At 40.8% G+C, this 21,251-nt stretch overlaps 1 protein-coding gene across 1 annotated transcript in view; it reads left to right on the top strand.

The window, feature by feature from the left end:
• The first annotated feature begins 975 nt into the window (after window positions 1-975).
• The window catches only part of cyb5a (cytochrome b5 type A (microsomal)), a 40,810-nt gene continuing 20,534 nt past the window's right edge, over window positions 976-21,251 (top strand). Inside the window, exon 1 of the mRNA XM_067981458.1 lies at window positions 976-1,167. Coding sequence (XP_067837559.1) covers window positions 1,042-1,167 — 126 coding nt within the window. The 5' untranslated portion in view covers window positions 976-1,041. The remainder of the gene's footprint in view (window positions 1,168-21,251) is intronic.

Raw genomic sequence — 21,251 nt, 5'->3', positions numbered from 1 at the left:
GCCAGGCCCAGGAGCAGACGCAAGAGGAGGTCCTCCAACTTGTTCAGGACTTGCAGATTATAGGTATACCCCAGAATGTTTGCCCTTTTGCTTCCATAAAAGGCAGCATTTAGCATCAGCTTGAATGCTGAGAATAATTAGTTCCAGCTGAGTATGCAGCACTGGCCATCCAATATTAACTTATTCCAACTCAGACACTTCTGGTGCACAGACAGTCCAGCCTGATGTGCCAGCTTCCATCTGAGAGAAGGGAGCTGCTCACACAGGCTGTCCCCATACCTGTTCGTGGAAGTGGAGACTAGAGCAGCAGGTCTCCATGGGAGGAAATGTGATGAATACTACCAGATAGGAAATACAGGTTTCCTTCAACTTTAATGTCTATCTCATGAATGTTCATCATTGCAACTTGAATGTTGATACGTCGAAACCTTCAGAGTTTTCAACCTTGAGGAAATACTTGGAGTGATATTTATGATTAGGAAGAGTGACACAGAATGCAAACTCATTTAAACATATGGGAATACTTTTAGTAATATATAAATAAAACAGGCCAAATTAGTAAACCAAAATGATTGTTTTAAATCCAGCTTCGGGGTTTGGCAGATCTGATTATTATTATTATGGTTAGATGCAGTCGATCTTACTCTTTTTTTGGAAATAAAAGATAAATAAACTCAATTGTTGGAAGACGAGCTTTACACATGCCATAGTTTGGAAACTAACGCGCAAAGTTACTTTCTACTAAATGTCTTGAAGACTGGCGGTGTGAGTGTGGACTGCAGACGAGCAATTTGGAGCCTTAATGCTGGATCAGCCCCTCAAAACGCCGCCCTGGAGAAGCAGCACACCCGGCACGTTCTCCGGGCCCGACGTTCCAGATTCGAACTTCGAGTATTGTGACGTCACCTGAGTGGCATCTCGTCCGACTAATGGGGCTCTGGGACTGCACTGCAAACCACCAAGGAGAGTGAGGGGAGTGCATGGGCCGGCAGTGGTGTTCTCTGTGCACAGGGGAGTGGTTGGTGTTGAAGGCATTGCAACATGGCTGAGAACAAGGAAGAAGTGAAGTACTACAGCCTGGAAGAGTTGAAGCAACACAACAGCGGGAACAGCGCCTGGATCCTTATTCACAACAACATCTACGACGTGACCAAGTTTCTGGAGGAGGTAGTTTATGTCAAGTGCCCTGATTCCATTCAAAATGTGGCAGCGACTATACTATTAAATGCTGTGCAACCCTCCCCACCCCCCAACCAGTTAATTTAGTGTCAAACCGCCTGTTGCTGCAATCTGTGGGAGTAATGTTCAACTAGTATAAATATCCCAGTCGACAGCTTTGACGTTAACAAAAGAAGCGCTGTGTAGCATAGTAATGATTTTATAAATGTGCAAAGTATAGTTTTCTATTAAAGATGTAAAATCGATTTTAATCCTGCAAGACGTTGCGTGGCTTGTGTAAAGTATTTGCCACCGCCTATGAGTTAGAGAAACCGTATTTGAGTATAAGGATTGCACAATTGAACACTTGCAGGTAGCACGGGAGAGTTCGTGAACTTTTTGGACCTCATTGTTCACGGAAGCAATCCTGCTTCAAAATTGCTGAGTCGTGCAGCAGAGACCCCTTTAACCGCGAGTGAGTTCTATAGGCTTCATAGAATCATAGACAGTTATGGCACAGAAGGAGGCCATTCGGCCCATTGTATCCGTGCTGGCCGAAAAAGAGCTATCCAGCTTAATCCCACTTTCCAGCACTTGGTCCATAGCCCTGTAGGTTCTGCACTTCAAGTGCACATCCATGTACTTCTTAAATGAGTTGAGGGCTTCTGCCTTTACCACCCTTTCAGGCAGTGACTTCCAGATCTCCACCACCCTGTGGGTAAAAAAAAATTCTCCGTATCTCCCTTCTAATCCTTCTATCAATAACTTTAAATCTATGCCCCCTGGTCACTGACCCCTCTGCTAAGGGAAATAGGGCCTCCCAATCCACTATATCTAGTTCATACTTGCTTAATAAAACAAACTTGTTAATATATGCTTTTGTAACATTGAATTTGAGATTTTACCTCTAATTATGGGAATTGGTTTTGAGGTCTGATGGCCTCAGGTAGAAAATCAAGTGCACATGTTCATTGAGTATGGGTTTTCCTAACATCCTGTGCTGGGTTTGTTATTTGCATTTTGAGTTTCTGGGAGATCGTGCTCATTTTGGGATGTAATTTCAAACAGAGCGTTTCTACTTTTTAGGATCTTGTGGAAAACAGTCTGAAGATAACATATCCCAAATCTTTCTTGAAAACGAGACCCTCCACCTTTCGTATACTTCCTTACTCCTGTCAGCAGGGAATCTCTTCTCCTCTTTCCCCTGCCGCCTCCCCCCTCTGGCATGGTTTTCCATCCCTGGTCTTTGGGGTCACTTCTCTTTTCCCCCATCCCCATGACAGGCTCTTTCACACATGGCATTGTTTGAGATTTTAAAAAGATACATCTTTTTCTCCTTTCACCTGGAAAAGGAGTTTGGGGGGGGGGGCGTTGGGATAGCCCTGATAAACTAATAGGGGGAGGGTTTGGGTAAATTTATATGCCCAAAGAGAAGAGTCAAGATTGTAGAGCAGAGTAGTGATTTGTGTAAAAACAAGCAGAGTGTGCCAGGAGAAGGGACAGTGTTTAATAAAGATAATAAAGCATTAGTGACTAAGGTCACATAAGGGAAAAATAATAAAAAGTTAAAATTAAAGGTGCTATATCTGAATGCACACAGTTTGTAACATGGTAGGTGAATTAATGACACAAATAGAGATAAATGGGTTTGATCTCGTAGCCATTACTGAGATGTAGCTACAGGGTGACCAAGATTGGGTACTAAATATTCCAGGGTCCTTGACTTTTAGAAAAGATAGGCAAACTGGAAAAGGGGGGAGGGGTAGCCCTTATAAAAGATGAAATAAAGACAGTAGATAGAAAGGATCTTAGCTCAGAAAATCAGGATGCAGGAGCTAAGAAATAACAAAGGGCAGAAATCACTGGTGGGAGTAGTTTATAGGCCCCCTATCAGTTGTTATAGTGCAGGACAGAGTATAAATCAGAACATTACAGGAGCATGTAACAAGGGTAATGCAATAATCGTGGGGGACTTTAATCTTCATATAGACTGGGCAAACCAAATTGGCAAGAGTAGTTTGGAGGACGAGTTCATGGAATGCATTCGAGACAGTTTTCTAGAACAATATGTTAAGGAACCAACTAAGGAACAGGTTATTTTGGATCTAGTATTGTGCATTGAGATGGTTAATTAATAATCTTGTAGTAAGGGATCCTCTGAGGTAGAGTGATCATAATATGATAGAATTTCATATTGATTTTGAGAGTGATATAGTTGAGTCCAAAACTAGGATCTTAAATTTAAACAAAGCCAATTATGTAGATATGAGGGGTGAATTGGCTTAGGTAGATTGGGAAATTAGATTAAAAGATATAATGGTAGATAAGCAATGGTGAACATTTAAAGAAATGATTCTCATCAAATGTACTTTCCCTTAAGTAATAAAAACTCAACGGGAAAAGTGGTCGAACCGTGGCTGACTAGAGAAGTTAAGGATACTATTAGGTTAAAAGAAAAATGCTTACATTGTTGCCAAAAGTAGTAGTAAGCCTGAGGATTACGTGGGTTTAAGAAACCAGCAAAGAATGACTAAGAAATTGATGATAAAGAGGGAGAAAATAGAATATGAGAGTGAACAAGCAAGAAATAAAAAAAATGGATTGTAAGAGCTTCTAGAAGTATGTAAAAAGGAAGAGATTAGCAAAACTAAATATGGGTCCCTTAGAGGCAGAGACAGGAGAAAATATAATGGGGAATAAGGAAATGGCAGCGTTGTCAAACAAATATTTTGTATCTGTCTTCACAGTAGAAGACACAAAAAACATACCAGAAATGGTGGGGAACCAAGGGGCTAATGAGTGAGGAACTTAAAATAATTAATATTAGTAAAGAAAAAATGCTGGAGAAATTGATGAGACTAAAAGCTGACAAATCCCCTGGGCCTGATGGCCTACATCCTAGGGTTTTAAAAAAGGTGGCTGCAGAGATAGTGGATGCATTGGTTTTGATCTTCCCTAGCATTCCCTAGATTCTATAACAGTCCCTGTGGATTGGAAGGTAGCAAATGTAACCCTGCTATTCAAGAAAGGAAGGAGAGAGAAAATAGGGAACTACAGGCCAGTTAGCCTGACATCAGTAGTAGGGAAATTGCTAGAATCCATTATTAAGGACTTGGTAACAGGGCACTTAGAAAATCATATGATTAGGCAGAGTCAACATGGTTTTATGAAAGGGAAATCATGTTTGACAAATCTATTCGAGTTTTTTGAGGGTGTAACTAGCAGATTAGATAAGGGGAACTGGTAGATGTATATTTGGATTTTCAAAAGGCATTCGATTAAAGTGCCACACGAGGTTATTACACAAGGTTAGGGCTCATGGGATTGAGGGTAATATATTAGCATGGATTGAGGATTGGTTGATGGACAGAAAACAGAGAGTAAAAATAAAGAAGTCATTTTTGGGTTGGCTGGTTGTAACTAGTGGGGTGCCGCAAGGATCAGTGCTTGGGCCTTAGCTGTTTACAATATATATCAATGACTTAGATGAGGGGACCGAGTGTAATGTATCCAAGTTTGCTGACAATACAAAGCTAGGTGGGAAAGTAAGCTATGAGGAGGACCCAAAGAGGCTACAAAGGGATATAGACAGGTTAAGTGATTGGGCAAAAGGTGGCAGATAGAGTAGAATGTGGGGAAATGTGAAATTATCTACTTTTTATTTGGGAGAATAGAAAAGCAGTATATTTTTTAAAAGGTGAGAGAATTGTAAATGTTGGTAGTCAGAGGGATTTGGGTGTCCTTGTATACGAATTGCAGAAAGTTAACATGCAGGCACAGGAAGCAGTGAGGAAAGCAAATGGTATGTTAGCCTTTATTGCAAGGGGGTTGGAGTAAGGAAGCCTTGCTGCAATTAAATAGGGCTTTGATGAGACCACACCTGGAGTTCTGTGTACAGTTTTGGTTTCCTTACCTAAGGAAGGATATACTTGCCTTAGAGGGGGTGCAACGAAGGTTCACTAGATTGCTTCCTGGGATGAGAAGGTTATGCTAGGAGGAGAGATTGAGTAGAATGGACCTATATTCTCTGGGGTTTAGAAGAATGAGAGGTGATCCCATTAAAATGTATAAAATTCTTAGAGGGCTTGACAGCGTAGATGCGGAGAGTCTTGAACTAGGAGTCATAGTCTCAAGATAAGGGGTCGGCCATTTAGGACCAAGATGAGGAAAAATTTCTCTACCCCAGAGGGCTGTGGATACTCGGTCGTTGAGTATATTCAAAATTAAGATCGATAGATTTTTGGACACTAAGGGAAGCAAGAGATATGGGGATTGAGCGGGAAAGTGGAGTTGAGTAGATGATCAGCCATGATCTTATTGAATGGCGGAGCAGGCTCGGGGCCGTTTGGCCTATTCCTGCTCCTAGTTCTTATATCGCCTGTTCAGCATAACATATCTCTCATTTCTACCCTCTTGATTTTCATGCCTGCAGTTTCTCTCCTACCTACTGTCAGACATAGCTCAGTAGTAGCACTCTTGTCTCTGAGTCAGAAGGTTCAAGCTCCACTCCAGGTACTCAAGCACATAATCTAGGTTGACACTTCAATGCAGTACTGAGGGGATGCTACACTGTTGGAGGCACTGTCTTTCAGATGGGACATTAAACTGAGGCCCTGTTTGCCCCCTCAGGTGAATGTTAAAGGTCCCATATTCAAAGAAGAGCAGGGGAGTTCTCCTGGTATCCTGGCAAAAAATTTATCCCTCAACCAACATCACTGAAACAGATTATCTGGTCATTCTCATTGCTCTTTGTGGGACCTTGCTGTGTGCAAATTGGCTGACTCATTTCCCTACATTATAACAGTGGCTACATTTTAAAGGAGCTTTGGGACATCCAAAGGTTGTGAAAGGTGCTGTATAATTGTAAGTTCATTTATTCTTTCTATCTACTGTGTTGGGGGAGAAAGAGGAAATGGAGAGTGGAAGAGGAGCAGAGAGTGCAAGAGAGAGGCCCGCAATCCCGCCAACATTCCTTTACACCAGCCATATCCTCCTGTGAGGGTAAGTGCCGTACTTTAGGTGACTGAGTTGTGAGTTCCCAACTTCCTGTGGAGGTTGGGAAGACCTGTTTGTATGCTTTCTCCCATTCTTTTTCTGTTATCTGTAGTCTCTTTTGCATTTGTGCATGGCAGAGTAGCGCTTAAGTAGAGACCTACATCCTGAGTGCTGCTTTCCCTTTTGTACTGCACTTGTGTGCCACTAAGTTCCATTGAGGGACAAGTAGAAAGAGCTTTGCATCTTCTACAGCCTTGCTTTTGGGACCTTTTTAAATAGTCAGGTTCTGGTTCCAGTCAGAGGTGCAGAGTTCACTTTGTTTACACCGTAGTGTGCTGGTGGGAGAAGGCAGTATCTGGCTCAGTATTCTTAAAAATGACACGTCATAACATGAGTTTTCTTTCTCACATCACACTTGATATGCGATTTTATATTCATGAATGGGTGACAAATCAAAACTGAGCATTTGAGGAATGTACCAATCAGTAAGTAGCAAAGCAGGAATAAAAATCACCAATCACGAAGTTCAAAAAAACTGCAAATCAAAAATGGACAGCCAGCAACATCGACTAATTTAAAAAAGGCAGCAAACCAATTAATTCACTTTTTTTGTTTTGAAAAGACCATCTTTAACTTTTTACAGCTGAGAGCCTTTTAACATCATAAAGACATTAACAAATTACATTTATTTACCAGAATATGATTAGAGTTGCATTTTACAATATCTTCTATGCGGGAAGCCTGAGCCTTAAGTCCATGCAGGATTCCAGACCCACACTGTTAATAATGAATGAATGACCGTTTACATGATGCCTTTCACATCCTCAAGGTGCTTCACAGCCAAAGAATTACTTCTGAAGTGTAGTCGTTGTTTTATAGGCAACGCAGCAGCTAAGATCTTACAAACATCAAGTGAGATAAATGACTGGTTAATCTATTTGGCGATGTTGGTGGAGAGTTAATTATTGGCCGGGACAACTGGATATTCCTTAAATAGTGGCATGGGACTTTTTTTTTTATGTCAACCTTGCTAGGCAGGCGAGGGCTTGGTTTAACATCTCATCCAAAAGATGGCAGCCCGGAGTTTTGGCTGTGGGTGCTGTATGCAAAAATTGCACTGGTGCATTTTGCGCTGAGTTTCTGCTAAAATGTATTCACATAATCACAAACGTAAAATCTGCCATGAATCAGCGCAGTTCGGCAACTTAACATAGTGTAATCGTTTCTTTTTTTTTGCATTCAAGAATATTCATTGATTTATTTAAGAGTGGTAACCTGATGCAGTTTGATTAATACAGCTGCAAATGGGTTTATCACAAAAAATAAGCATTTTTATCGAAGGTGTCCAGTCCTCTACCTGTGATTAACCTGATTTTAAACTCACTGAAAATGACTCAAAAAAAACTATACTGAAGTATTTTCTACTTTCATTGGTGTGCACTAGTCAATTCCTGAGTAAATTTACATTTTTTTGCTGTTTTAAAAACGTTTAAACCATGCCTACTAGTACCTTGGTGCCTAAGGAAACTAGCTTAATTTTAAATCCCTCCTCGAACGGCCGCAGGCTGGCGCAATGGATGGAAACTCACCATGCTCGTTGTTTTGAGCGGGAGGTGTGGGAGGGGCAAGTTTCAGCAGTTTTTTTTTAAGCCAGCACGAAGGATTGCAGAAACTTGAATTACGCTGGGTGCATTTCAAACTCGATGTTTTGCACTGATTCGGCCAGAATGTGCTGAAAAAGCCAGTGCAATCTAGCAGAAGCTCTGGGCCAGCACCTCCAACAATGCAGCATTCCCTTAATACTGCACTGAAGTATCAGCCATGATTATGTGCTCAAATTTTGGAGTGGGGCTTGAACCTACAACCTCTGCCCCAGAGGCAAGAGTACTACTGCTGAACCAAACTAACAGTTGAAGGGAATGAAGCTAGCAGGCTACACTTCTAGTATGCACCTGTGTGTAACATTTAGACATTTTTATGATTGACAACACGACAGGCCATTCATAGTGTGCCAGAATTTTTTTTATAAGTCCTGTCTGTTCCAATGGAACATTATGTTTTAGGATAGAGAGAGTAACTGGAGTTTTTTTTGTATAGACCATCAAGTAAAAATATGAACTCTTGAATTTATTCTGAGGTAATTTTCCTGAAAGTTACAATTTAGATCACTATGTTCAAGTTTGCTTACAGCCTGTTACATGCATGACCAATAAAACTTTAAACGGTGCTAACTTTCAAGGTGGAATTTTTGTAATGGTTTGTAAATGGCTACAACAGCTGCTTTCTTTTTATTTGTGACAGAGAACTCTAATGATTGTTCATATAAATAGATAGCAGCTAGTGGAAGGACTATACCATTATTCAAGTTTGGAGGGAGTTCTTAATTTAAAACATATTACCAAAATGTTCTGCTTAAATGCATGCAAATAAGAATATTAAACTAAAATGTGAAATTCTTGTCCTTTGCAATAGAAACAGCATCTCTAAACAGATGAACAGTAAAGAGCTGCCCCCTGTATTACATGCAGATATTTATTTAAGTAACTGGTATCTATAACTATCTACTTACTGCAGTGAGGAAAAGGTTGCACTTCACCGTCTCTGGGGAAATCTCTTACAACTTTTCACCTGAAAATGTGGATCCTGACCCATTTCCACACCCCAGTGAGTAGGGCCCCTTTACGACTGTACAACCTCTAAAGTGGCAGTAGTGCTTGAGTTGGTTAGAATGGGATGGATTGGACTACGTACAGTGAAACTTGTCAGCTAGCTGTTGGAAGGTCATGAACTGACCTCTGTAAAGGAACTGGGCTATTTTGCTAGTATCTCTCCTGAGTCTGGTCCTGACTCTTGAGTGTTCTAGTAGTTCTCTATTTGATCAATAGGGAGAAATCACCATGCCCAGGAATATCTTGACCAAGCTGACAGTGGTATTGGTATTGTCGTGTATGTCACAATCTCAGCTAGCCTTTTTAGTGGGCATGTGAAGGGGAGGTTGGTAAGGAGTCTATGGCCACTGGTTGAGGGGATGCCAGAAGCCAGCCAGTGAAGTTAGGAACACTATGTGCTGTCTCTTGCCTTGTCCGCTGGAATTTTCAGATGGACCAGTCTGCTTTCTGGAATTGGCAGGATTGTTGATGAGAAGCTTCTGGCTAAGGTAGAAGGGATCTAGATGAAATATATTCCTCCTTTTATTGAGTTTGACCTTCCCAAAAATGATATAAGCAGGCTGTTCGCTGTATCTGGGTTGGCCTGTATGTTTTTTTAGTGGTTTGGGGAAAGGTGTTTTTAATTAATTCTCCCTTCAAACTTCTGCTTGTTTTCCAGCAATCAAAGATTCCTTTGTGGCATGTTGACTTCCACAAGTTTCACTGCTAGCAGTGATAAATTTCAGCCCTCTTCTCCCTAACTTAACAGCCCCCCCACAACCAATCTTCTGAGCAAAATATCAATCCAAGTAGATGATACCTTTCCTCCAAACCATTCTATGTGATCTGGGTCTCCTTACTCCTGTATTCCCATAAAAGGAGGCCGACAAGTGTGATGGGAGCTATGAGAGAGAACAGCACCCTCTCTCAGGCCTAGCAAGGGGCAGCGAGCCATCTAAAAATAGTCCCTGCTCCCCTTCCTGACGGAGATGCAGCTAATAACCCGCTTTGGCTGTCCCCATTGTGCATTTCCTTCTTTGCTCCTTTGCATGTGTGTGAAAAGGATTAGTTTTTTTTTAAATGAAGAACATCCTGAATATATTGGGGCAAAGGGGTTGGCAGATATCCTAATGGAAGTTTTCCCAGTAGTTTACACCACATGTTGTACTCCTGTTACATTTGTTGGTGGGGGAAAATTTAGATTTAAAAAAAAAAGTTTCAGATGTGGCAAGTCTTAACTTTCTTTCATGACCATAGAAACAACTAGTGATTGGCACTACTCTACTACTTTCACTTGTTAATGCAACTCTTTGGCAAAAAGACTATGGGCATTATTTTATCGGGGTGCGGGGGGGTGGTGGAATTCCTGACTGGAAACCCAGAAGTACTGGTTTCCCAGAAGCCCTTGCAATTTTGATTGGACGTCTTTTTTTTTTTGACTGTTTCCTGCCCGACAGGCCAGCCTGATTGACGCCTCCGTTAAAACCGGAAATGGGTGGGTTGAGGGCAGATTTTAGAGTTTTTAAAATTTTTACTGCCCAGCCCCCAACCCATCCGTTTTTCAGAGTTAAAATAATGCCCTATATGTTTGATTTTATGCAACACCAGGTTAACTGTCAGTTGACTTGCATTCACAAATATGTGCAGTGTGCATGACTTCTCTGCATGTGCTGTTTGCTGTAGATTAGGTAAACTGCCTAATGAGTGTAACAGCCAATTTTTAGACATCTCAAATTGTCATGTGATGGATCAACTGCCCTGCTGGTGGTATCTGAAATGGTGTATAGGTCCTATAAGATACATGTGGGGTTCATTTCTATAGGGATAGAATTGAAAAGCAGAGAAGTTATGTTAAACTTGTATAGAACCTGTTTAAACCACACTTGGAGTACTGTGAACAGATTTGGTCTTCATATTATAAAAAGAATGTAGAGGCACTGGAGAAGGTGCAAAAAAAGATTTACTAGGCAGATACTAGAACAGAGGGATTATACTTATCAGGAAAGATTGAACAAGCTGGGGGTCTTTTCTCTAGAAAAGAGAAGGGTGAGGGGTGACCTGATAGAGGTCTTTAAGATCATGAAAAGATGTCCCCACTTGTGGGGAGACCAAAATTAGGGGCCATAAATATAAGATAGACACTACTAAATCCAATAGGGAATTCAGGAGAAACTTCTTTACCCAGAGAGTTAAAAGAAAGTGGAACTCGCTACCACAAGGAGTAGTTGAGGTGACTAGCATAGATGCATTTAAAAAGACTTGCATTTATATAGCGCTTTTCACAACCTTAGGACTTCCCAAAGCGCTTTACAGCCAATAAAGTATTTTTGAAGTGTAATCACTGTTGTAATATAGGAAACACGGCAGCCAATTTGCATATAGCAAACAGCAATGTGATAATGACCAGATAATCTCTTTTTAGTGATGTTGGCTGAGGGATAAATATTGGCCAGGGCACTGGGGCTAATTCCCCAGCTCTTCTTCGAAATAGTGCCACAGGATTTTTTTTTTACATCTCATCTGAAAGACGGCACCTCCAATAATGCAGCACTCCCTCAGTACTGCACTAGTGTCGGCTTGGATTTTTTTTGTGTGCTCAAATCACAGGACTTAAACCCATAACCTCCTGACTCAGCGGCAAGCGTGCTACCAACTGAGCCACAGCTGACACGTGGGAAGCTAGATAAACACATGAGGGAGAAACGAATAGAATGATATGTTGCTGGAGTTAGATGAAGGTTGGGAGGAGGCTTGTGTAGCGCATATACACCGGCATGGACCTGTTGGGCCGAATGGCCTGTTTCTGTGCTGTATATTCTATGTAATGTACCAATTCCTATAGAGCTTTGGACTCTCAACTGACAGTTGCCAAATTTTGACACCCAAAATGTTAGACCATCTTTCTGTCTCATGATTTTTATTATAATTATATAGATACGAATAGACCTCCTGTGACTATGCCTGATTTGCTCTTCTGTTTTACAAGGACAATGTATTATTCTTCGTTAAGCTGGAGGAATGTCCCTTTAAAGCAGTCTTAGGACAGAGTTTAATTGTTGTTTGGTCGAGAACTGTGCTTTTTGAAAATGCTTGTACGTTTCAGATTCCAAGTCGGAAACATCCATCTTTTTAAAAAGAAATAGGATGTCAGGCATCTGTAAGTTCTTAAGTATGACAGATAAAATGCATACTAGATACATTTTGTCATAGTGTCAGCATTGGTTCAGTGGTAGCACTCTTGCCTGAGTCAGAAGGTTCTAAAGAAAAGAGCCCTAGCCTGTTCAATCTTTCCTGATAGGTATAACCCCTCTGTTCTGGTATCATCCTAGTAGATCTTTTTTGCACCTTCTATATATCCTTTCTATAATGTGGAGACCGCAACTGTTCACAGTATTCCATGTGTGGTCTAACCAAGGTTCTATACAAGTTTAACATGACTTCGCTGCTTTTCAATTCATCCCCCTAGAAATGAACTCCTGTACTTGTTTTTTTTATGGCCTTTTTAACTTGCGTCACTACTTTGTGATTTGTGCATCTGTATCCCCAGATCCCTCTGCTCCTCTACTGCATTTAGACTCTTATTTGCCAATTACATGTCCATACTGCAAATTTATTAATGTCTTTCTGTATTTTGTCACAGTCTTCCTCAGTATTAACTACACCCCTCAATTTGGTGTCATCTGCAAATTTTGAAATTGTACTTCCAATTCCTGAGTCCAAATCGTTTATGTAAATGGTGAAAAACAGTGGTCCCAGCACCGATCCTTGTGGAACACCACTCCCCACCTTTTGCTGCTACTCTTTTTCTGTTTCGTAGCCAGCTTGCTGTCCATTCCGCTACTTATCCCCTGACTCAACATGCTCTGGCCTTAGTCATGAATCTACTATGTGGTACCTTTATCGAAGGCCTTTTGAAAATCCAATTATATTATATCTACTGCATTACCTTTGTCTACCCTTTCTGTTACTCCTTCAAAGAATTCAATAAGGTCGGTCAAAAGTGATCTTCCCTTCTGAAATACGTGCTGACTATTCTTTATTATTTTTCGGTTTCCACCTGACAGCCAATCATTTATAACGTGGCAAATTGTCTAAAAGATAAAACTTTATTGGTCTGTGTGAAAATTGCTGACCTTTTTAGTTTGGATTAATAAGACTAATTATATGAGGTGCTTCTTTATATAGTGCCTTTAAATAAGTTGCTATGTCAAAGTAGCATAGAATCAGATTTGTATATAATGTGACCAAAAAAATCTGGCTGCCTGATTTTAAAAAAATGTCTGTTTTAGTGATCTTTCAGCTTATTTTTGCTGAATGTCGACACGTGTGCCTTCGTATGGTGCATAACTGTCTTGCAGTGATGCACGCACTGAGAATGCATTTTTATTCCCATCAGTTTTCAGATACTGTTGTACAGGGTAGTGAAATGTGTATTTTGTATGGAAAGCCTTTGCAGGTACAAATTTAACCTGATCCATTGGACAGAGTGGGTTCAGTGTCTTTTTCTCATTTCACTCATGTTCTCTAACCACAGTGCTCTAGTAGTTAGAAGTTCAAACCTCTTTGTCTAGGTTAAAAATTAATGTAGTTTCTTTCCTTATTCGAAATGCAGTGTACAGGGGAGCATAATTTGTGTCATGCTGATTTGTATTATCTCCTTACAAAATCATGCTACGGGTCATTATGCTGGGCTCCAGCAACTTTAAAAGAAGCTCATTTTAAAGCATTTGTACACATAGGAAATTATTTTAAAAGCTGGTTATTTTTTTCTGGTCTTTATTTTTCAATCTCTTGCTTTCACAATTAGTCACATCTTGTTCTAGAAGATTTTATCTAAATGTTTGTTTGTACAGCTTTCCACCTTTGTGTAAATCCTTTTTGTAAATTGACCAGGAAGTTGCTTGTTTTCTCTCCGCTGATGTATTAGAGGACTTGCAAGTATGAAGTTGGATTGAGACTTAAAAAAAAAAATCATGTAGTTATACTCATGGATGAGGCTTTTTATTTTAGCAACTGATAAAATCCAGTATCTGCATGAATATCTGGGTAGACAGGATCCAAATCCAGCAGATTTGAATTTCACAAGATGGCTTCAGATGAAGAATTTCTTTGAGACTATCAGACCTCATTCTTCCAGAATTCCAATCCTACTATCTTCCCACTGCAACATCGAGCTATTTCTTAAATGAGTGGAATGCCCTGGTCTTGACCACCATGTTCAAATTTATATTTCAATGTGAATTATTGTGAAAGCAAAAAATTGAAAATAGGGGCCAGAAAAAAATAAATAACTAACTTTTTTAAAAAAGAATCCATAAGTGGATTGAGCTTACTTTAAAGCTGGTAGAGCCCAGCATTATGACCTATAGCATGATCTCTAAGGAAATAATACAACTGTTTTGTGCATACTGTTTAAAGCTTCTATATTGCTTTATTTTGGTGTTTTAACCACATGCAATTGAGGGAGACCAAAGCAGCCATTAGAGTAGCCAAGCATTTAACCTAGATAAATGTAGTGTCATGCATGTTGGTAGGGCCAACACAGAATACACCTAACATTTGCAGGGAACAATACTGAGAGGTTGAGAGAGAAAAAGATCTAGGTGTTATACACAGATCGCTGAAGGTTCGTGACCAATGTAGAGAAGCTGTAGCTGAAGCCAATTGGATTGTATTAACAGAACCATTTAGTATAAATCAAAGAACACCGTTTTGTCACTATACAGGTCGCTAGTCAGACTGCATCTAAAATACTGTGCCCAGCTTTGGTCCTCCGACATGGTGGGTGACATAATGGTCTTGGAAAAGGTCCAGAGGAGAGTTATGAGAATGATTCTTCGCTTAAGGACCCGTAGCTAATTAGATAGGCTTAAGGACCTGGGTCAATTTACTTTTGAGCAGCGGAGACTTGATAGAGATCTTTAAAATAAAGTGCTGGATAGCATGCTTATTGATTATTGATTATTCCAGTTTAACAGATTGGGGAGGATCAGGGGATATGAGTTTAAACATGTAAGAGTGGGAATAGACTGGATATTAAGCAGTTCTTCTTTTCCCAGAAAGTAATGAACCTCTGGAATATGTTGCTGGCTGATGTGGTGGGTGCTGACTCTGCATGCCTTCTTGACTGGGGCAGTCAATTTTGTATATTTTGATTCAGTCCCCTGTTCATAAGACAATGCTGGCAGGTTAACTAGGCTAAAAGCATATTTTAGCTCCTGAAATCCAATGCTTAGGAAAGAAATGGAAATACATTTTAGGAAGAAATTTATCTCCTCTTGCTGGTCAGGATTGTATAAACTATGTGGGAGAAACTAGACAGTGCACGTGTTTGCTGCACTGATGGAGTAATGGATTAAAAAGTGGCAAATGGAGAGATTTGGGGCGTACAGGTTCACAGTACATTAAAGTTATTAAGGCTGTATGAAAAATAACGCTAATGGAATTCTAGGCTTGACTACAAGAGGTCTAGAATATAAAAGCTAAGAGGTAATGATTAGCCTATAAAAAATCTTAAGACCTCAGTTAGAGTAGTGTGTGCAGTATTGGGCTCCACACTAGGAAAGATGTTGTGGCTTTAGGGAGGGTACAATGCAGACTCAGTAGGATGCTGCCTGATGTGAGGAAATAAAAATACTAAGACTTCAACTATTGAGTATTGTTCATTAGAACAATGCAATCTATGGAGCGATATGATCAAAGTGTTCAAAATTATGAAAGGATGGGACAGGATAAATAGAAGCAGACTGTTTCTAATAGTTGAGGGGCCATAGGTGCAAAATTAAATGTAAGAGATTCAGAACAGAGGGCAGGAGAAACCTCTTCAGAGTTGAGGCTATGGATTTCATTCCAGGGTTAATAGTTGAGGCAGAAACATTCAAGATTAAATCAGATAGGTGGATGGAGGAAAAGGGGGTTGAAGGGATATGGGAATAGGATAGGTGAATATGATTGACTATTTGCTCACGTGGAGAATAAACCCTGACAGACTTGTTGGATGGAATGGCCTGCTTCCATGTTACAACTATTATGTATTTCTGTGCCCTTTCACCTCTGGAGCTTGGGTTCGGAGTAAGTCAGTTAAATAGCATGACTATTTCTATTCACACTGGCTTCAAACACCCAACGTGAATTATGTTTTGAGAGTTTTAATATGGTAAAACAGTTGGTTTGAGTCTGTAAAACAAAATAAATCAACACTAAAATGCCATTCGGTGGTGGACAAATTATTGGAATCAATTCTGAGGGACAGGATAAACCGTCATTTAGAAAGGCACAGATTAATCAAGGACAGTCAACATGGATTTGTTAAGGGAAGGTAGTGTCTGACTAATTTGATTGAATTTTTTGTGGAGGTAACAAGGAGGCTTGATGAGGGTAGTGCATTTGATGTAGTCTACATGGATTTTAGCAAGGCTTTTGACAAGGTCCCACGTGGCAGACTGGTCAAAAAAGTAAAAGTCCATGAGATCCAAGGGAAAGTGGCAAATTGGATCCAAAATTGGCTCAGTGGCAGGAAGCAAAGGGTAATTGTCGACTTGTGTTTTTGTGACTGGAAGGCTGTTTCCAGTGGGATTCCACAGGCCTCAGTACTAGGTCCCTTGCTTTTTGTGGTATATATTAATGATTTAGACTTAAATGTAGGGGGCATAATAAGTTTGCAGATGATAGAAAAATTGGCCATGTGGTTGATAATGAGGCGGAAAGCTGTAGACTGCAGGAATATATCAATGGACTGGTTAGGTGGGCAGAAAAGTGGCAAATGGAATTCAATCCGGAGAAGTGTGAGGTAATGCATTTGGGGAGATCAAACAAGGCAAGGGAATACACAATAAATGGGAGGATATTGAGAGGTGTAGAGGAAGAGAGGGACCTTGGAGTGCATGTCCACAGATCCCTGAAGGTAGTAGGACAGGTGGTTAAGAAGGCATACGGGATACTTTCCTTTATTAGCCGAGGCATAGAATATAAAAGCAGGGAGGTTATGCTAGAACTGTATAGAACACTAGTTACGCACAGCTTGAGTACTGCGTACAGTTCTGGTCGCCACCTTACAGGAAAGATGTGATTGCACTAGAGAGGGTACAGAGGAGATTTACGAGGATATTGCCAGGGCTGGAGAATTTTAGCTATGAGGAAAGATTGGATAGGCTGGGGTTGTTTTCTTTGGAACAGGGGAAGCTGAGGGGTGATTCTAATTGAGGTGTATAAAATTATGAGGGGCCTAAATAGAGTGGACAGGAAGGACCCATTTCCCTTAGCAGAGAGGTCTTTAACCAGGGGGCATAGATTTAAGGTAATTGGTAGAAGGATTAGAGGGGAGCTGAGAAAAAAAAAAATCACCCAGAGGGTGGTAGGAGTCTGAAACTCACTCCCTGAAAGGGTGGTAGAGGCAGAAACCCTCCTCACATTTAAAAAGTACTTCGAATTGCACTTGACATGCCGTAACCTACAGGGCTATGGACCAAGTGCTGGAAAGTGGGATTAGCCTGGGTAGCTCTTTTTCGACCGGCACACACGATGGGCCGAATGGCCTTCTTCTGTGCTGTAAATTTTTCTATGTTTAGCTGTTTATCTGTGTTTATTTTTAGTTTGAGTTTTTGTGGATGTTTCCATCCATGTGGCTGTAAAGAATTAGCAAGGAGAGTGTGAATATGAATGAGAATAGGAAGAATTCTGAATTAGGAGAGGGGGTGGGAACACTTTGTGGTATGACCAGATGCTGGATTAGTAATAGCACTTCAGATTGGGCAAGAGGCCCATTTATGTTGGTGTGGGGAGGAGGGATATCTGAGATGTTACAATCCTTATAGTAGTGGTGGGGGGTTGGAATGGGAAGGTTTCCAATGGTGGTCAGTGTGACAGGGGAGTGGGCCACGTTGGAGAGCTTGGTGGTTTGGCAATTAAAATGACCAGTGGGTAGTTGGTTGATAGAGGTTTGTGGAGCAAGAGGACTGCCAGTGGCTGGTGGCTTGGAGGGGACAGAGGTGCAAAAGTGGGCAGTGGGAGGGGGTGGGGGTTAGCGATGCGAAGGTGGTGGGGTGGCTTAAAAAGAAAGAGAGAAGAGGCTTTAAGGGACAGTAGAGGTGCAGGTGTGAGGAGAAGTGGCAGTATGGGAATAAAAGGTGAGGAAGAGAATGTCTTTTGTAATAGATTTTGAAAGATTAAGTTTATTACATTACATTGCTTCTTGGTGTACTGGAGCTTGATGAGTCAGGAAGGCGGTGCCACTGCGGTCATATTACAATTAGCAAATGAGGGGAAGGTAGAAGAAATTCAGCTAGATTACAATAATTTTGGAATTAATTGTAATAAATGTAACTGATTAAAAGTGAGAGAACTAAGCATGACACTTGTAGGAAGTGTGTTTGCTATTGGAAAAATTATTAATGGTACTCCAGTGTTTCTCAGTAATACAGTTTTATGGAACATAACATATACTATCTTATATAGTGATTAAATATGTCAAATTGCATTTTTATTGCAGAGAATTAGATAGTGTAAGGAAGAGGTTCCAGATTGTAAGTAGGCAGGAGACAGATTGTAGGAATTGTGGTGAAGCAGTACTGGGGAAGGGGCGCACGCATGTGTTTTAGTATGTTGTGAGGGTAGTCCTGGGTTTAGGAGCAAAAGTCAAGAGGTGTGGAAGCTTTGGGGGAGGGGGTGCAAGGGTCTTGGAGAACCAGGATGGAGGTTGTAGGATGCGGAAGCACTAGGAGAGGAGATCATGGTGTTTTGGGAGCATTGGGAAGGAAGTACTAGGTAAAAGTCGAAGAAGGATTTCTGGGTATGGCAAGACCTCCAGGGATATGACAGGAGAACACTAGGGGGGTGGTGGGACTGTGTGTGCGTTTGGGAAAGGGGTTGAGGTTGAAAGGTGTAGTAATGCAAGGAGGGTGCATGCGAGATGAACTGACAAAAGTGCCATGATCAGGGTTTTGGGTTGGTAGTGCAGAAGAAGAAATGAGTGTCTGGTATGGGGTGGGTGTGGCCGTGATGAGTGGCACCAAGTGGGAGCAGGATTGGCAGGGGGTGGGGGTGGTGGCAGCGTGTAGCAGCAGGGTTCGGCTCATGCAAGAAAATAAAAGATACTACTGCTGAATATGTATTTACTAGTTAATCTCCTGTGGCATTGCACATAGGGAGTTGAGCAAGTTTAGTCTTCAGGTAAAATGGGGCTAAAGGCTGGCAGATAATTGGACCAGGGTGCAAAGATGTAATTCAGTCCCCATTTTTAAAGTTATACATTCTGTCCTTATTTTTATGTTTCCATTATACATTCTTGGGTCCATATTTGTAATACAAACTGCCTATGTAATTACACACACCATTATTGACACAGCAGTGCCTCCACTGGAGGGAGGATGTATTTACAGTATTACAAGTTTACATAGGCAGTTTACATTATAAATGTGAGGGTAAGAATTTATACTGAGAAAAGGTGGAAAGGAGTGTGTGTAGATGTCTGATTTGTAACATTTTATAGATAATACAGGCTTTCCAAGGTCACTGCTTGGAAAACATCTTTGTAATCTGCAGCTCCCTCATCTCCACCCCAACCCTCGCCCCAAACGTCTTGAGCAGACCTTGAGTCACGAGGCTTCCTTCTGTAGTATCAAAAGCCATAATCCCAGTCATTGCGAGGAAAGGGCTTAAGGCTCTTTCAGTGCTTTAGGTCCTTTTTAAGATCACTATTGAACGCTGTGAATTGGGTTTGAATTCAATTGTTTGCCTTGGTATGGTGTAGAGTGCCAGGATAGTTCATGTTTGCCACAGATTTTGGAATGCTGAGTAATAGTCCTTGGGTAAACATTAATTTGTACATCAATGGTCATGTGGGTGAGACTTTGGACTTTTTTTTCAGGAGTCTTTAGCTATCCGCTAAGATGTTCTTTGCCCTAGACTTCCTGTTTCAGACGCATCTTTTTTCTGAAAATCTAGATAAGAGCTAATTTTTCAGATTAAACATTTGTTTCTTTAGCCGGAGAATTTTATATTTGTTTATTGCCCTTCCTTTCACTTATTTGCGCTCTAAAAGATGTTTAAATTTTGTTGCAAAAGTAATTAAATTTCCACAAAATTTGCTGGTTTTCGAAGTGACCCTGTTTGGATTATACAGTTTCAATTACAATGAACTCTATTTTTGTGTGGGCTATAGCATTTTCCTTAAAGAATTTTTAAAGTTGCATTTGAAAAAAACAACTAGTGTTTGTGCAATTCAGTGTTTTTTAAATGACCTTTGTAACTCGCCCCTTTCTTTTAATAGTACTTTTTAACCTGGTGCATGTACCTTTTTAACCAACATAAAAGGGCCACCTGTACAATTATCGCATTCTTACCGACTCCCAAAACTGAAAACTTGATAACTTTTTCAAAGTTTTGCATGTTCTTCCAAACCCCAAGAAAGCAAAAATGACAATTGTGGATTAAATTTTAGTACACGTTGAGGCTGGGTAATTTTGTCTTCACCCACAAAGTGCCACCCTCCTGTAACCCTGTCCTCCAAGTTTCACTGGCTCCCTGTTCCAAGGAATTTGACTACAAAATTCTCAAACTCACTTCCAGATCCTCCATGGCCACACCCCACCCTATTTTACTGGTTATCCTCTAACCTTATGTGCCCACATGTACTTGGCTACATCTTGTTCCCTCTCCACGCCATCATTGGCAGCAGTCTGTTTTTAGCCACCATGTTCTTGCCTTCTGGAGCTCCCTTGCCAGTTCACTCCATCTTGTTACTTTCTCCCTCCCTGCTTTGAAAAATTTATCGAAAATCCTTCTGTTTGACCAGATCTTTGTTCCTGCTGTCACCCCCCCCCACCCCTATTTTCCTTATCATCTCCTCTAGGTATCCATTGTTTTTGCTCCTTAATGTAAAGTGCTTTGAAATGTCTTCTTGCATGTGAGAAGCATTATAGAAATGCAACTTATTCAACTGACAGGCTTTGTTTTGCCAATTATGTAAGTGGGCAGATATCTAACAGCTTATTTAAAGTGCTTTAATTAATAAGCATTCTTTCCACTTTGTCCTGTCACAGTACAGAGACCAGGTATAACCTTCTTTAATTTATTTTCTTTGTGGAAACGATTTGGGAATGAGTTCTGCTTTCAGTGGTATGATTTAAAACAATGCAAATTTGTGTCTCAGGCTGCAGCCACTTGGACAAAGCGTTTATATTTTAATAGGCTTGGTATTGGAGATGTGCATTAAAACTAGACGAGCAAGTTTGTCAAATGTCACGGCTCACGGTTTACTTCATACTGAGACAGTGAGACTCAGTTAACTCACCTCAGGCTCATAGAATCATAGAAAATTTACAGCACAGAAGGAGGCCGTTCAGCCCATCATTTCCGCACCTGCCGAAAATGAGCCAACCAGCCTAATCCCACTTTCCAGCACTTGGTCTGTAGCCCTATAGGTAACGGCACTTCAGGTGCACATCCAGGTAC

This window comes from Heptranchias perlo, chromosome 3 (assembly GCF_035084215.1).
Source record: "Heptranchias perlo isolate sHepPer1 chromosome 3, sHepPer1.hap1, whole genome shotgun sequence".
Lineage (NCBI taxonomy): Eukaryota > Metazoa > Chordata > Chondrichthyes > Hexanchiformes > Hexanchidae > Heptranchias > Heptranchias perlo.
The sequence above is the reverse complement of the archived record's forward strand: the minus strand, read 5'-3'. Positions and strand labels throughout refer to the sequence as shown.